At 38.6% G+C, this 18595-nt stretch overlaps 1 protein-coding gene across 4 annotated transcripts in view; it reads right to left on the bottom strand.

Annotated features, from left to right (window-relative positions):
- DCLK1 (doublecortin like kinase 1) overlaps positions 1–18595 on the bottom strand; it is a 235471-nt gene that overhangs the window by 115795 nt on the left and 101081 nt on the right. For all 4 annotated transcript variants that reach the window (XM_077173779.1, XM_077173778.1, XM_054654896.2 and 1 more), the window contains exon 4: positions 4446–4545. In XM_077173779.1, coding sequence (XP_077029894.1) covers positions 4446–4545 — 100 coding nt within the window. The remainder of the gene's footprint in view (positions 1–4445; positions 4546–18595) is intronic.

The following is an 18595-nucleotide window of genomic DNA, read 5'->3' as shown; positions in this document are numbered from 1 at the left end:
GATGCTGAGCTGAGGACTAGCACAGGCCAGCAAAGTCAAAGTGAAATTAGGTTTCAAAGTTCCAGTCCTAATTTCCCCCTAAAACAGAGTCATTCTCCTCATTGTTTCCGTAACAGTAATATGTACTTTTGACAAGCAATCTGCACTTGTTTTCACATCCAGACATTCTGTATTGGTTACACTCTGCTTGGAGTCAGAGACACTGGCTTTGGCCAGCTGAGATTGCAGCTTTTGTACATGATGCACCTCAGTACGTGATGAAGTCTGCCATACCCTCTGTGTGCAACTCTCAAGGTTCCAAAGAACTCAGAAAGCATTAACAGAATTATATAAAAAAAATAATTAAAACAAAAAAAAAAAAAAAGTCAGATGCTGCCAGCCTCAAAGCTCTCTTATTTTACAGTGCTGAGAAATAAATAACTATATAAGCAGAGGAGATGTTCTGAATTAGGGCAAATCTCATGAGTTACTCACATTGCAAAATCCTATTTAGGTGCCTAAATAATAGCTGATTGCAAATATTTTTGTGAGAGTGGCCCTTAAACCTTAATCTTTGCCAACGCACAGCTAAGGGCTATTGAAAGGCATCCCCTGACCTCTTCTTTGAAAACTGAATAACCATGAGTTAAAGAAAACCTGGGATTTCTGGGAGACTTTCCAAAACTGCAAGCTGACAATGCCTGAAGCAGTCACTGCCATACTCTACGCTGAGGAATTCTTTCTTCTTGCAAGCTGCTGAAATGTGTGCTTCATTCATGTAATGCTCTTGTGCTTACATTTCCCATAAAAACTTTGTATGAAAATAGCATCACCACTGACACTTGACAAACAAGGAGCATTTACTTCTTAATTTTATGGTCACCCACATACATTCTTATGTTCCATCAACAGCTCTCATGATGAGAGTGTGTGTGGCTATCATATCTATTGATCATGTCAGATATGGAGATGATTGCTAGGAATTACGATGGGGATGGTGCCTATTGTTTCTGCATTTCATGCAATAAACAGCATGTTTAGCATGAAAACCATCTGTACATCCAGGCAGGGAAGAAACTGCAATGTATAGTGAGGACTGCTTGTTTCTTTTCCTCTTTGATGGATCCCTAATTAACTGGCTTTCCTTAGCTGATTGCCAAGGGGATATGCAATGCCTCTTCCTGAAAGACATAAAACAGAGAAGGGAGATGATATAAAGAAAGAACACACAGCCTCATTCAAGGGCAGGTTTGAGCCTGAAGTCAAAGCAAAGCTGACCTAATTATTCAGCCTAAAGAAAAGAAAATTGATGAGCCCATGGATTTTTTCAAAGAAAAAGGAATCATCTGTTTCCCATGGTCAAAGTAGATAAGAAATGTAGTAATGGATTTCATTTATAGCAAGAGAATCTGGGGAAGATAGATGAAAAACAGTAAGAAGAGTTTACCACTGGCACAGAATGTCTTGGGAAGATACAGATTCTTCCTCATCACAGGGTTTAGAGGGACTTGTTAGCCAAGTATGCCAGAAATTAAATGTGGAATGTTAATCTCACACTTAGATGAGGAGATCGATAAACTGACTTCTAGATTGGTTTTTCTAAATTTCTGATTCTGTGGCTTTTAGAATAGAAGTGCTGTCCAAAGGCAAGAGCAAGCCAGGGGAGCAGAACAAACAAAGATGACTAGAAATAATGCAAACTGATGAGATTTTAGATTTTTCCTTTCTGACAGGGTGGAATTAATCTCATCCTAAAAGCTTTTTAAGCAACTCTAAAACACAAACTGTAGACGAGAACAGCTACATCAGGCATATAGATGCCTTTAGAGAAGCAAACCAGACATTTCTGGAGCATAATTCATATGAACTGTTCAAAACATCCACTTTTAACTGAGTCAACCAAACATCTACCATCTACTTTGTCAGTAAGTCTAAGGTTTTTTTTACTGGGAAAGAAATCTGCTGGGAATGGCTCAGTCGCAGGCAACTACTTACGTGCAGCTACAATGGATCCCAGTACAGGTGACTGGCTTCCCAACCCCCAATTTTGCCTCCTGCTCGCCAGGAGTTCTGAACCCAGACCACAAAACAATGGCATTCCTCTTCCTCCCTGAGAGGTAATTGCCAAAACCCCAGAACTCTGATAATTTATAAATTTCTTCTCTTTACTTTTCTTTCCTGCCTTCAAATTTTGCTTTTCTTTACTCCTCCTGCTGCAACACCTTCACTGTTATTCTCATCACCTGGCTGAACCTGGAGGATACTGGAGAGATGTAGTGACAAGCCAGCAGAGTGTTGCTTCAAGATGCTTTTCAGGGAAGCAGAGACAGGCTTTACAAGCCCTGCACAGTTGGACAGCACCTCCTAATACTTGTAATGTTCTTAGATTAGCTATGAGGAATGCACAGACACGCATCATGATCACACAAACTTCATTTGCCAAGCCAAACAAGTTAAAAGCTCCTTTTTAAAAAAATTATTTTCTCTCCAACTCTTGCTCCTGCTCAGAGAAGGCTGACTAGATGCATATCAGTTGGTACATCAGCTACTATGGCAAGCAACCTAAACAAGTTCTCTGTTATCAAACCTCCTGAAAAAGAGAGAGCAAAGTTGGTGTACGCTTCTCAAAGGAATTAGAGACATAGTCTTATTTTCTCCTCTTTCTTCATTCCTCCAGTAAAAAAACAGTCAATGTTCACTGAATCTTTACCTGGTAGAAAAGCAAACACTACAACAAATAGCTAAAGTTGTGTTTTCAGCATAGATTTTTAGGATTTCTCTTAAGATCAGTAAAAAATGGTTTTAAGCACCAAAGTTTCAGATAAAGATACTGCTTACTCAAAGAAATGTTTATATGTCAGATGAACAGACTAAGCAGAGTCAGGCTATGTCTGTACTTTGGCACTAGACCTCCAAAAACCAACTACACACTTCCAAAAGGGATTTAGACAAAGCTGTTGTCAGCATTTCTTGAGTCTTTGCTGGAAAAACTGCCACAGGGTTCACTGCGAGGAGACACTGTGCAGCCACCAGTGTCATCCTTCAGGTAAGAGAAACAAGTGAACCCAGACTACACAGCCAACTCTCCAGGTGTCCTCTCCTTAAAGGCAAGACATCCATTCTGAGCACAAAGCCACCTGGGAAACTCCTTTGCTGGTCAAATGTCCCCCTCACTTTTCTAATTTTCATTCTAAAAAGATCTAAAGCTGCTTTTTCAGCATCGGTACCTTTTGCCTTAGAGTCAACTACAGCAATTTCATTACTGCAAAGTGCAGATCTGGTGCTCTAGTTTGATTTTTATTTCCATATTATAAGGTCCTCTAGAGGAATGCAGATGGTGTTCTTGCTTCTGTCTGTGCCTGACACAAAAGGTCATTGCTGTTCCCAGGAGACATCTCCTTTTTCAGAGTCATCCTTCAACTCACAGAGTCAGGTCTGCACAAATTGCCACCTTCTGCTCCTACACAGGCTAACCAAGCATTTGTCTGGATCTAGGAAAACCAAGAGGCCCTCCAGCTTCACAGGTTAGTCAGAAAAATACAATTACACCATCTTGAACTGTGAGAGAATAATTGCATCAAAAACCATGATGAAGTGGTGAAGCTAAACAGATACACACATAATGATTGTGAAGTAGTTACTGCTGTAACAAAATCTTGTCTGACTGATTCTTCAGCCAAGTGTTCTTTCAGACCTTTGATAGTTTAAAAAAATATTAGAGATTTTGATACCAATGGATTACAAAGATACCATGGAGGGAGAAAGAATGTAGGAGCAATACAACTTTTGCTGTGTCTTGTTATGCACAAAAATAAATTCAATGTTGTTGACAGCTTTGTTTGTTTAAATGCACAAAGCCTATAGTTAGCTTTTTCTTCTTTTTCCTTACAACTGTGATTCCCAAGTCAGGAATATTCTTTGTAACAATAAAGGTATCTGAAAAAAAACTTGTATTTTCCTTAGAGAATTACATACATTGATTTCATTATTGTATTAGTCAGCCTCTGAAAAACAGAACTCATTGAATTTTCTCAGATGACTTTGTCTGCATTTGCTGATTACATTTATCTTCCACACAGAATTGCATCTGTCTTTCTTTATCACATAACTTAAACTGAATCATTAACTAAATCTCAATGGTAGATACTGGGAGCCTAAGAAATTGTGATAAAAAAAAAACAGAATAAATTCAAAGTCAAAACATGAAAGGCCTTATGAAAAAAAAGGAATTCCACCAAACATGACTTTTCATACAATATGTGAAATTCAGGCTGAAATCAAGTTTTATGCTGCAATAGGCAGACAGCTTTATTGTTGCTTTCAATTCTCTTATTGTCAGTATTTTGAATTAAAATATTTCTTCTATTTCTGAAATCAATCCAGGTGATACTACTTTAGTTTAATTAGCATGATATGGAAATCTGCCCTTTACTCTCATTGTAAGCATTTAAAAAAATACATCTTACCACTTTCATCCAGCAAGAAATCATCCTGGTAACGGAACTTTTCTGGTCCACATGCAATAAAAATGTCATCATCGCCGAAAAAATCCTGAAGGCACATCACCTACAAGGAAAAAGGAAAAGAAGGCTTTGTATTAAATACCTCACCATCAGAATTGTAACAATAAATCCCTCTTTGTCTCCATCTGCATGAAAATTCTTCACTTTTAATGGAATCAACAGGGCTTCATCTCCAGATAAATTTCAAAGCTGTGCTCTGACCATCTGTTACAAGTGAGAAACACTTTTATGGACACTGCTGGGAAAGATAAGACAAAAAGCCGTAACTGTCAGATTTATTACATGATGCATCTATGGTATGAGGTAAATGCCTTCTGTTTGTGCACAAGATACCATTCAGCAGTTAGTGAGTAATTAATTTGCTTTTCAGTTCACATCTCCATCATTTGGCTGCAATGAAACAAGGTTACGGCTTTGTATGCAGAATGAAATGCAGTTATTTCAGCAAAATCTCTCTGACAGGGAATCAAACTCACATGGGTGAACTAAGCCTCCTTCACAATCTCCCTCTATGCCAGAGTCAATGGGAAGTTCTCTTTGAAGGGACCAAGCTCAACAGGCAAGTCAGATGAGCTGGGAATAATTCTTCTAGTACTGAGTAAAAGGATATGTTCCTTCTACCCCATATATGAACAGTCGGGATTACATTGGTGTGTTTTTATGTCCCTACAGGAGATTTCAGAAACTTTATTGCAGTCTTTGAGTATCTAAAGAGGGCTTGGAAGAAAAGCGGGGACAGAATTTTTGTAGGGGTTGTTGCAACAGGACAAGAGGCAATGGTTTTAAATTAAAAGAGGGCAGATATAAGGAAGCTTTTTACAATAAGGATAGTGAAATACTGGAACAGGTTGCCCAGAGAGGTGGTAGGTGATCCATCCTTGGAAACATTCTATGTCAAGAGCTGGATGCAACTCTGAGCAGCCTGATTTATTTGAAGATGTCCCTGTTCATGGCAGGGATGTTGGAACTAGGTGAGCTTTAAGTCCCTTCCAACCTAAATCATTCTATTCTATCATTTCTTTACAACAGCTTTTAGTTATTTTACAAGGCACTGCTTAAAAATCAATCAATCATTTCAATCTTTCCAATCATATGGAATCATATTAAACAAAGAATCAGTGACTTTTACCAAAAACTGACTTTGGACTTGCTGATACACCTCTGATAAATTTTAAAAACAAATTAGATGTCTATCCATCTCTAAAAAAAAAATACTTAATGAAGTCTGTTCTCACTTCACATTGACAAGAAGATTCTAGAAGAGTAGGCTCACTTAAATATTTTTATATCAAGTTTTGTAATGAAATAGCACACTGATGTTTGAACAGGTTAATTTCACAAACTGAGTTTCAACTCTACAGTCAGCAAAACAACACATCAACAGTCTCTAAAAACTGACAAAACAGTTGAGAACAGTCCAGCTCATCTAAACAAGCCCCCTCAGAAAAAGCATTTAAAGGCTACAAAAACACAAATCAAAGAATTACCTAATGAGATTTTGCCAGATTTTGGCATAAAAAGTATCCCCATCAATCTGAGTAACTGGTGTCTAGGGGTTATAAAATTCATATCATCATTCCCAGAAACATGCCTGAAGGCTTGGACATCCACAACAGTTATGAGCCTCTATAGCAGAAATGACATAAAGTGGAAAAATAGAGGTACATGCCGTGACTTGCTTGTAGACTACTATTCACAATTAAAACAATTTTAAAGGAAAAACATATGCAAATAAAAAAAACCACAGGAAACTGAGAGAACAACTAGATGAAATAAATACCAAAAGAAGAATAAAGGTTTTTCCTAAATTATCCTTTCCTTAAACAATGCATGTCCTTTTAAATTCAGATCCACCACAACCCTATTTCTATGACCACTGTCATCTTTACACTACACACTACCTGAACACCATCATCAAAAATGTAAATATTTGACAGAGCTTTATACCATGTTCCTACTCAGTTTATGTTCTATTAGTGTATCAGCCTCAGCAATGTTAAAATAAACTCATTTGCTTCCCATCTTTCTTTTTTGTCCACAAGACATATCCTGCCTATCTTCCCACCCCATACTCCCACCAAACTTCAAACAGCTCTTCCCTTCAGTCAAGTTCCTCTGAAATTGCCACCTCTCCCACTGCATGTACAAAACTACTAATTTGCAGAATAACATTAAAAATCCTGTGATTTCCTTTTTGCTTCCCAAGTTTGACACACTTCTGGGGAGTGATAACTTTTACATTTGTCTTTATACCAAGCAGAGTATTAGAATCAAACCAGCAATAAGCAACTCTAGGCACAAAGTTGAGCTATTTTGACAACAAACATAAATACAAATTAAAGTCACATTTGAGAGAAAAAAAATAGATTTAATAAAACCCAAAAGTGCTTGGCTCTGCCCAGTTGAGAGGGTTTCTTTGAAGACTAAACAAGACATTAAAATTCAGGTAGCAAGACTTAACCAGGCTCAACTACGCCAATTTTTAAAGCATCTCAGGTTCAATCAGTGCAATTTAAATGCAAATAAGAAAGAAAATAGGATTAACACACAAAAAATAAATTGTGCTTAGATATCTTTGGGTTTTATTAAACTTTACACTTATAATTTAAAGTGTTCTTATGCTTGCCTCTTTTCTCCTTGCCCTCAGTTTCATACTCTGTATGTAAAATTACAGCTTTTCTTGCCTCCTGAAATTTTAATAAATTTGGAATTATAATACTAGCTCTTAGAAAGGTTGTAGCAAGATCACAATTTCCTCTCCAATCCATCTTCTTCCAGAGTAACTTCTCTTAAGGCTTCCAGTACCTTTTAATATTGCTGTTGGAAGCCTTGAGATGTCCTTCACTGTCTGCATTTTCCATCCCTTCTCTCTCTGCATCCCTGGCCCTCTCTGCAAGTTCACACTCCTCAGCAGTTAAATTAAAAGGCATCTGACACATACACAGCACCCCCTTTCAGGCTTTTTTGGAGAGAAATCTGCAAACACTTTCTATTCACACCCAGTCATCAGCTAAGCAACAGGACCTGGTTTTTATTACCCATTTTCACTTTTGGAAAAGATGGCTCCTAAAAAGTCAGAGTTTAGAAGATCAAGAATTTTTCTCACCTAAGCTGGACCATACAAGTGTTTTAGAGGTCAGTGTGCTCTGTTGCTTGTGATCAAATTTAAAATTAGTCAGTTTTTACATCAGCAAATTACAAAAGCTTCCCTTGGACTTTTCTGTTGTCTTCAAGGCACAGAACCCATATTCTCTTTCACAAATAAGGTTTTATTTTTCACAGGGGGGGAAACAAAGACAATGCAGTCAAATGTATACCTTAAATAAAAAGAAAATGAAAAAACATTGTCTGCCACACACGGTTCTAAATACTCTGTGACTCTTCTTAACAAAAACCTTTCTGGTAAAGAGATGTTATTTAACAATAATGGTGTCTCTCTTACACTTTGTACACTTTTTTATGCTAACAAATAACAGTAGCATTAGCAGGGGCCAGGGAGTGCTTGCCTTGGTGCTGAGAAAGACAACAAGCAGCAGAAAGCAAAATCGATCACTAGTATAGGCTTTGGTTATAGGCAAGCCACAAAAATAAAACTGGCTGACCTGGCCACAACCATAAAAAACAGAGGCAGAAAATTTTAGCAAGCCTTAAGTCCCCTCAGTAAGTTGTACACTGTGAAGCCTGGATTCCACACAACTCATCATTGCCCTAGTAAACAACTCAAGACACCCACATGCCCTTCCAGTGGGAAGCACAGGCTTGGGAAGGTGACCTAGGAAGATCCCCAAATTATTTTGTACCTACCTCAGTAGCTGCTACTGTGCTTTGACCCTCTAGTCAAAGCACCACAGTAGCTGCATCCCCAGAAGGAGGGACCGGGGAGGACCTGGGTGGGCCAGGCACCCACAGCTGCCAGGGAAGCACAAAGGAGATCAGCAGAGCTGTCCCAGAAGGAGAACAGAGAGCAAGAGCAGCAAACTTGTCTTCCAGCCCAACCTTAGGACTGGCTCTGTAGCATATACACTACATACCATAGGCATTTTGAAAAATTATCTTCACTTTTCCTTCTTTAATTAAACAGGCAAGCATTTGGAGCCAAAGAGAAATCCCCTAACTACTACGGGAATTTTTCCTTTGACTGGCCTGAAACACTAAAGTTCACCTCTTTCTAGATGGTCTCCTTGTTATGGAGATCCTCCTTCTCATATACACAAAAGAATCAGAAATTGTGCTTCACATTGTGGAGTGCACAAGGCCCAAGAACAGCAGCTTGTAGAGCCAATACCTGGTTATATTCTCTCACCAGTAAGAAAGGGCAGTCAGAAGTAGTTTGGAGGAGGTGCAGAGGGAGGAAGAAAGGGAAAGGAAAACTCAGGGGAAAAGAGGGAAAGGCAAAGGGAAGAGAGAGAGAAAGAAGAGGGAGGGAATCAAGGAGGGACAAAGGGATGGAGAGAGTGATTGGATCAATCCTTTCAGTAAAAGCATGAAATGAAGGCTACAGATGCAATTCTCTTTTATAACTGCTGTATTCTGACTGTGTTCAGGGACCTTTTAAATTCACATTTTCAAACACATCCACAAAAAACCCCCCAGAACTAAATTCTTTGTGTATATCAGTCACAGCAAATTGAATACTTTTCTATTCTTTTAAAGTTCACCACACATCAAATTAATACTGAAACACTGATATTTTTAAATAAATAATATTCAGAAAACAAAATTTTCCACTGCATTCAGGAACAGTTCATAGCACCAGCACATTACACCAGAACCATGGTGATTACTATCTCACACCTTTGTTACAATTTCCATAGTGCTGGGTTCTTGGACAGAAAAGAAGGAGGGGGTGTTCTGTGTGTTTGTCCTCTTTTAATAACGACTTAATTTGACTTAAAGCTGAAAGCTGTTTTGGATGAGCAATGAGGAAACCTCAAGCTGGCATGTCCTCAGGCATCATGGCTGCTGGAGAGATGGAAAGAAAAGTGAGGACAAAGAAATGAGGTGGTTAAAGGAAAATTCAAGTGATAAGTAGAAGTTTTATGAAAAGACAAAGAGAAGTGAAGCATGGCAAAAGGAAAATATGAGGTATTAAGGAAGATGGAGACATGGGCTGCCAGCCAAGAGCACACACAGAGGGCGACAGAGAGGTAATCGAGGCTAGTGAGGAAGGAACAGTCCAAAGGAGGGGGCACGCAGAGAGTCAGTGACAATTGCCTTCCAGACTTCACCCCATAATCAGCCAGATGGGAAGTCTTAAATCTGTTTTAAAGTAGCCTTTTTGAATCTTAAACAGTCTCATGTTGAGTTTGATTACCACTTCTCTGATAGTGAAAAAAGACACAAAAAATTGTTTCATCCTTGGATAAACCTCATTGTTTAAATGACTCATGATTTTAGGACTCTGACTCATCAATTTTGTGTCAAGTTTTATGAGTTTTATTACAGAGCTAATTTAAATTTTCCTGCTACTTTTGGCTCACTCAGACTCAATGTTTAATTCTTAGGCAGGTCTCTTCAGTTTTCATGTCAAAGGAGCTCACTATACCTCTCTACTACTATTTTATTTCTTTTTTGCCTCTGGCTGATTTTTCAAGCTAAAAAAAAAAAACCTGAAAGCCCCCCTTAAGACTCAATTTGATCTTTATTGGTATTTTCCCTTCATTTTTCTCCTTAGCCAAACGACATTTTCCACTAACCACTTCCTTTGCAGTACTTACCCACTATTTATCTATTGCTTCACAGACGAATATCTCAGATACTGAATTTATCTCACTGACATCTCTCCCTGGGAGTCAGTAACAAGTCTCATGACAGCTATGAATATTCCTGAGAGCTTATAAATAATAGAATCACGAAATGGTTTGGGTTCCAAAGGATCTTGAAGTTCCTCTAGTCCTACCCCCCAAGTTGGGACATCTTCCACTAGACCAGGTTGCTCATAGCCCTGCCACTGGTCTTTAACATCTCCAGGAGTGATGGGGCATCCAAAACTTCTCTGAGCAACCTGTGCCAGTGCCTCATCACCCTCCCAGTAAAGAGTTAATTCCTAATAGCTAATTTAAACCTACCCTCTTTTAGTTTAAAAAAATATTTCAAACCATTTAGAACCTTTTGTCCTATTACAACAGCCCTGCTACAAAGTTTGTCCCCAGACTTTGTGCAGGCTCCCTTTATGCTCTCAAAGGCAAATAGGGTTTTCTCAGGGCTTTCCCTTCTCCACACTCAACAACCACCAGTCTCTTGTGTCTTTCTTCATATGATAAGTGCTCCAGCCTTCTGATCACTTCTGTGGCACTCCCCTGCAGGTCTCAGGAGAGCAGAGTAGAGAGGGAAAATCACTTCCTAATCCTAGCAGAAATGCAGTATCAGAAGAGACCTCCTGTATTACTCCATTTATCTCCCAGCATCTCATATTAGCTTTCCCAGTGCTTTGTTCAGCTTTGTACCATACTGCTTATTGTGTAGAGCTCAGAATACAGACTGGTAAAATAATCAACTGTTACTCACACAGAAGCATTTCAGAGCTTCAGGAAAATCAGAAATTAATCATTCCATACTGCTTTTTAGGTAATTGCTGTGAAATGAGAAATCCAAGCATATCAATATGGCCTTTTGGGGAAGGGGAAGGAAAAATACCTGCTCTTTCTAAATGCATTTTGATAGCAAGTCTCTTTTTTTCTTATCTTTCCTCAAGGAACCTCAGACCCTCACTTCTTTCTGAGGAAAGGGAATTATACCTCAGCTGGAATTCACAGACCATCACATTTGAATATTTCCTTCAAGGTTAAGGCAAGTCTATTTCTCTTCCTTTTGGCTCAGGCTCTGAGGCTTTTATTCATACCCTTTCACATTTATCTGTCATTACACACATGCCATTTCTGGAAAGCCAGTCACCTACAAAAAATTTAATTTATCATCAGTGTATATGCACTTCCTCTCTCAGCTTCTGATCCAAGTTCTCTCCTCAGGTGGTGGCTTAGCTGAAGCCATTGGGAAGTATCTGCTACACATTCCCCAAGTTAAACAGCACCAAATTCATTCTTTGCTGTTGGAGTGAAATCTCCATGGTGACAACTGCACTGTCAAGCTGTGAGAGCTTTTCAGTGAAGAAGAGCGGTTTATCACGAGATTCGCATTACAAGAGTGCCCTCTGTAAATGAAGAGGAGATGGTGCCGTGGGGGTTTCTGTAAATGAAGAGATGTTACTCCAGGGGTTCGAGCTGGCTGGAGCTGCTCTTTGCCAACTGGCCTGTGTGGCTGCATTGCAGATTAAAGCCTCTCATTTTGTGTGTGTGTGTGTGTGTGTGTGTGTCCCCAAATCACAAGACACCACCATAGCTAAAAACAATGAATTTTCATCCTCAAATGCAGCAGAAATAGCTTGCTATCCTGCTGGCTGTCAGGAGCAGAGGGAAAGCAAGCCAGCATCCCCATGACCTGGGGAGTCCTGCTTCACCTGCCTCCATGCACACTGTCCCCTCAGCTGCGTGTTGGTCAGTGCTGGCTCAGGACCCACTGCTCTTCATCTTGCTTCCTCTGCCACCAATACAGAGGTTTCTCTCCCTTTCTGACTGCTGAAGATGTAGTATCAGTCAACTTCTACAAAGTATGTATTCATCAACATCCAATCAGTGATATACACAGCTCAGCCTGTATGATCTTTACCAGACTTGGCAAAAAACTGACAGAAAAATCACCTACTTTCTTCAGTTAAAATATGTACTCAGTAAAATATGTCTTTCTTGGTCAGTAAAGTATTTCATAAGGACAAGAAAACCTTTTCATACTATGCTTTATACACTAATGTTAATATATTGTTTTACTTCACTATTTTACTTTTCTGGTTTGCACTAAATGATGGCACACCTAGAAAACCAATCAACTTAAATTAGGTTTTTCAAATGTCCCATCACATTGCTGTTGAGAAACAAGTTCACTTTATGACAAGCCCTTCTTAAAAGCTTTCACCTTAATCCTTTAAAATTCAGATAAAGATAGTAGAAAGTTTGCAGTGTTCTAATGCACAGTAACTACTATACTTTGGCTCAAAACATTATGTGAAACGTAAATAATTTCTTTGTTAGACACTAATTTACTAAATGAGCTTCTTTGTTAGAGAAGTTGAGGAAAGCAGCAGACACCTCATGGGCTTATGTGTGACTGCAATGCTGAGATGCATGAGAGTCATGAAAGGTTTCTCTACAGGAACCACCAACATGGCCACTTGAGACTTCTCCTGTCAAAATCTGCTTCATGGCAGACAGGACAAGAGCCACGAGAATGTGGCTTCTGCACTGGAGAAGACTGAATCCTGCTAGTCACCATAAAATCCCACAGCAACTGCACAACAGATCAGCATGCTCATTATGGACAATTCAAACACCAGAACAAAGTTTGTACAGGAACAGAGAAGAAAAAACTCGCCTCGCACATTTAAAATACATTCATATTAAACAGAGGATGTTTCTTCAGGACTATCTGACATTGATAGGATGGCTGATTTAATAGCAGAAGATGTAATTAAGGGGGCCAATGGAAAAATAGGTAAGGCTTGATAGCAGAGTTCAACTAGATCTGGAGTATTTTTGTTTCTTCTGCTGCACTCATGCATTTGCCCTTAGCAGCCGCAATACAACACTACCCTTTAGTGGCCAGTCACACCAAGTGCGGACTCCAGCAGCCCACCCGGCTTCTTCCTCCTAACAGGTGGCAACTATTTGCAAACACTGTATTCACAAAAGAAGAATGCAATTTCCTAAGAAACAGGAAATTAATATTACTCTAATTTCTGATCACTTAGCAAAATAAAACCTCCTTGACTTCAGGTGCTTGAATAAGACCTTGTTAGAGGTACTAAAACAGTTTTGGAGGCTGACTTTCAGAAAGCGTATGTACAAGGGAAACAACTTACCCAGACTGAAAAACTGGGTTTTGCTGAAAAAAGATACCATGCCCCTGTGAGCTTTTTATTTTTTATTATTCTGCTCTTAAATATCAGTAAAACTAAGTACAGACTATGCTGTCCATGATTTAAGGAGCAACAAATCCTAGTACGGCTATGTCCTCTTTGTCAAGATGGTGTGTACATTTACTTCACCATTCACATAATTGTACTCCTGCAACTGCACTTGCACAAAAGCAGCGGGTTTCAGAGCAGTCTCCTAAACTATCTTAAGCACTGGTCAGTGTGTCCTTCAAAAGGCAGTGACACTAGCAAGACCATTGGCTGAAGGAGGCCTTTGTACAAATTGCTTTCTTATAAAAGAAAACCCCACAATCTGAAGGCCATGTAGTAAAAAACCCAAGCTGTTCTTCAATCACCAATCATGTTACAAGCGAAAATATTATTTTTTACCTCAGTTGGAATAGTATTACTTTCTAGAATACCACTGCAGACATATTAAAAAAACCCTAAATCCACAGCTTTGTTCTGTCTGCTGTGAACAGCAGAGCACTGGACTACTTTCTCATGTCTGTGTTCAAAGTTTTTCAAATATGCAAAAACAACCAATTATGAATTCTCATTGTTCACATTTCATGATAAATTTTCACTGATGATCCTTCTAGTTGCTTAGAGCAGCTAAATGAGGAGGCAGAGACCAACTAGGTGAAAAAAATTCATTCAAAAGAAAAATGCAGTCAGATGCCAATTTCTGAAAATTATAATTACAGATTTGGAGATAAGAAGAAAATCCCTTTCAAAAGTACAGACAAAAATGTTTTTCAGGGCAAGCTTCTAGTGCTAGGTGAAATGAATCACTTTGCTCAGTCATATTCACTGTGTTTAGTAAATGCATTATATTGGCCCATTACCTGAAACAGGAATTAGGGGGCCTGCTACTTCTGAAGTACTTTTATTGCATTTCATCCATAAATCTCAAAAATATGATGCACACAATCAATGTTTCTCAAAAACCACTTTTTCAAAATACCTGCACACCAGTAAAGACTTCTGAGTGCTTCTCAGTGCTTCTCCCTGAAATCAATATAATTTTCCAACAAAAGCCACTCTCACCATTTTACCTGAAAGTCTACAACACTGTTATTTCCATTTCCAAGCAAAAGATCTATCCATCTCATGCTATAAGGCAAGTATGAATCCTTGAATTAACTGTTAGAACAGAAGCATTTGATTAATTTTTTACCTCCGTCCACTATGTATTTTTCTAGGGGTCTGCTTATTTTTGTGAAGTTCTACTCAGCAGGAGGTTGTAAGCTGGGTCCTGCTCTGCTTGGCTAGCCAGATGCTGCTCTCTGCCTTCCCAGCTGGGAACTGTGGGAGCAAGCTGCAATCATTTTTTGAGACACTGGGAGATCACACAGCCTTCCCTTGGAGACACAGCTTCTCTGGGAACTGGTCCAAATAAAATTTACTGGCTGTCTGGATCCAAATCCAGATGGAAAGCTTTGATTGGTAATTTTGCTTTAGGTACTGCAATCCCTCTATAACAGATATAACAGAAATTTTATATATATATATATATATCTATCTATATATATATCACTGACTGATCAATGAAAAGCTCAAAGTTATAGCCTACAAACCATTATGAAAGCATCCAATTTAGAGACTACCATGACACGAGGTGGCATTCCAGGAGCAGATTTCTGAAAGACCTCTAAAAATAAGATTTTCTTTTGTGTTTCAAATCAGAGCAACCTGCCTCAGCAGAGCTTTGTCAAATGTGGGAACACTTCTGGCTTTCTTGTTCTTGTGAGAGTGCACACTACAAAAGTAGGTTGAAGCGTGAAATTTGTAAGAGTTAATATCTGAACCGAACAAATCACACCTTGTGCCTGCAGCAGAACCAGATTTCAACCACCAATTTCAAGTAGCAGATGGACTGTGCAAAAATATATATAGCTACCCAAATGCATTTAGAGATGGGAGAGTTATTTTCCCTTCTTTGAAAGCATTTTAATTCCCAAATCCCAGTGTATCACCTTAATATCCATGGCACAATGTTCTCATGTTAGCTTACTGACTAATGGTGGACTCTGGTGATAATGCCATAAACTCCATTTCTTTCAGGGATAATCATTAATAAAATGCATGCAGGACAGCACTCCATCACAAACTGCCTGGAACATAAGTGAGAGGTGTAATGGCTTTTGGCTGCACACTCATGCTAACTTAAGGCTCAGCATGCAACACTGAAAAAAAGGCAACATGGTTGAATTCTGAAAAAAAAGGAGGAAAAGGGAAAACAGATGTCAAGGTTTCAACAAGTCCCTGCACACTGCAGCTGGAGCCAGTACAAAAACAACACAAGTCTGCTGATAATGTAGCATTTCATGTAATGATAAGGACAATAAAATAGCACAAAATGCAACAGCTCAAATGGTTAAACACCTTCCTCAAATTCCAGAGGGTCAGTTGGGCTGAACAACAATAGTAATCCTTTCAATAACCAGATCAAATTATTCAACCATTAAAGCTCTTTATGCTCAAGAAAAGTGAAAATTGAGAGGTTCCCTTTCGTCTAAGTGCAGAATATAGACAATAAATCTAAAATCCAATCCAAACAGACATTCAGATGCACACTATCTCATTACCGTCACTCTCGAAACTATTTGGCAATAGATTCCATTATTACAACAGATGTTAACAAGATGGATAGAGAACATGTTAAATAAACATTAATATTAATATATAAGTGTCTATGCAGCAAAGCCACTGTTCAAATTATTTATTTCCCCAAGAGCATTTCTTGGGAAATTAATCAGGGAATTTTTCTTGCTAATAACTATTAAAAATTTAAGGTATTTCCATTGACAAAGACTGTATCATTCAGAAAAAACCACTAAGGGCTGTAAACATGGTCTGCATGCGTAATCTGTACTCTGGTGAAGTGATTCTTGTAACTGCCATTCTTCCTGGGCTTTGGCTCCTTAGGACAGAGCAGCAAAGGTAGGAAATGTGCAGAGAGAGAATCCAACCTACGGAAATTTACAACGTGAAAGAGTTCAAAAGCTTAAGGATGAAGAAAGAGCAGACACAGGCAATAATCACAAAAAGCTGGAATTTTAAGTCCAGCTCTATGAAGAGACACCTTGGTCAGAACACTGTCTCCACATCACATGCAGACTGGTTACAACTGTTGAGATTTCTCAGGCCTGCCTGCTGAACATGGAGATTGCTTTTTCATGTAAAAGTTTCTTACTGGAACAGAGCCTGTTGCTTGTGAGTGCTTCAGCACAGCAAGTCCTGGGACATTACTAAATCTAGCAAGCAAAAAATAAGCAGTGTTTATAAATCCATGAATATGACATGAACCATCAGGATTAGAGCTGACAAAAAAAAAAGCAAGCAAAAAATTCAGGCCAGCACTTGGAAAAAGGATTTTTAAAGTACTGCTACACACAGAGTCACAACTGATTTCTGAAAGATCCGAGAATTAAAAAGAAATCTGCTAAGATGTAATCAGTGCAAGTTACAGATAAATCCCCGCCAGCAAAAGATAGAATAAATTAATGTTACAATGAGAGTTGAAGAGCTTTCTCAAGCACATCTGAAAGCTCTAGCATGCTGGCATAGAAAAGAATTCCTTCAAAATCCCTTCTATTTTGCCAGAAAAACTTTTTTTAATATTTAAGCTATAAATGGTGAAAGGAGATCGTTTTATGAAAAATCAATATCCAGAGCCCTTAATATTAAGACTAAAATTACTATAATACACTGGTACTATATCTTCAAAACTACTCGGTGCTTAAGAAAATGTAAATGAAAAGTTTTTGCTGATGTATTACCCTTCCACATTCATCACTAAGCTGACTGCTGTGTATTTATAGATTGCACAAGCCAAAAGCATTGCATTCATGCTTAATTTAATCTGTGCACCCTTAGGTTGACTTATATTATGCTGTAGCATAGCTTAGAGGAAACATGTGGAGATGTAGTAAGTACCAAAGGAATTTGTTTTGATTATTTTTGACATAATAAGATATATCAAACTGACACCCTGATGCAGATGCACATCTCTGCTGGCAGAGCAGCATCGCTCACATGCAAAAGCCATACCAAAAATACCTGCCAGATGTGTTTGGAAATGTTATGCTATTTAACAAACATTCAAAGACTTGACTCAAACCCAAAATGAAATCAAAAAGATGAAGCAATCTATGCTCAGGCAGCACAGCCCCAAATAACTTGTTGAACTGGAGGTCCAGAAGCACAGCAAGTTATTCATCTGTCAGGCTGTTCCTTACAAAACTTTATAATCTTTTGAATTGTATCCCCTGTGTTCTGATTCTACTACCTGTTATGATCTCAAACTTAATAGCCTTCAGCTACAAATCCTTTACTTCTAAGATCCTACATCTCATAGGGAATGATGTGGTAGAGCAACATTACAAAATGTAGGAGAATTTAGCACATTTGCAATTCAGAAAGCTGCTAGGCACAGATAAGTTCTAAAGAAAAATATAATCACAGAAAATAGCACCATGTTGGAGAGTGAAATTTGCACCAAAGCAATTTCACCTGTGATAACACCTTGCAGTGTCTCTGAATTTTCTTTTCACTTACTGATGCTCTTCTGCAGCACAAAGGGCAAGATCCCCAGGACAAAATCCCCAATCTCCACAAAGCACCCACCTTCATTTTTTGCATCCAGAACAATCCAGGAAATGAAGTTCTGTCCACATACCTGTCTCTACATCCTATGCATATCAATATAAACCAATCTAAAAATTCCAGGATCAATTTGTAGCTGCCAACATAATGAACCAAAAAAATATCTGGTCCATAAGGAAAAAAAACCCAAACAAAACCAAAAAATCCCCCAAAAACCCCAAAAAAACAAAAAAAAAACAAAAACCCCAACCCCCCCCCCCAAAAAAAAAACCCAAACCCAACTTTTTGGAAAAACCTTCTTATCTCTTCTAATTTTAGGCATATCTATGAAATGTCATAGCCTGAATCTCTCTCCTGTGCTTGCATTTGGGTTTGGCAGCAGTGGTTTGGGGAGTTTTTGGGTGTTTTGTTAACTGAGAAACTGAAAGAAATAAGTTGTCAGCTCAGAAGCAAAGCAGAGGAAAGGTAAGTATCTTAACCACCTGAGAGCAAACATGGAGCCATGGATACACTAATT

Source organism: Agelaius phoeniceus, chromosome 2 (assembly GCF_051311805.1).
Source record: "Agelaius phoeniceus isolate bAgePho1 chromosome 2, bAgePho1.hap1, whole genome shotgun sequence".
NCBI lineage: Eukaryota > Metazoa > Chordata > Aves > Passeriformes > Icteridae > Agelaius > Agelaius phoeniceus.
The sequence above is the reverse complement of the archived record's forward strand: the minus strand, read 5'-3'. Positions and strand labels throughout refer to the sequence as shown.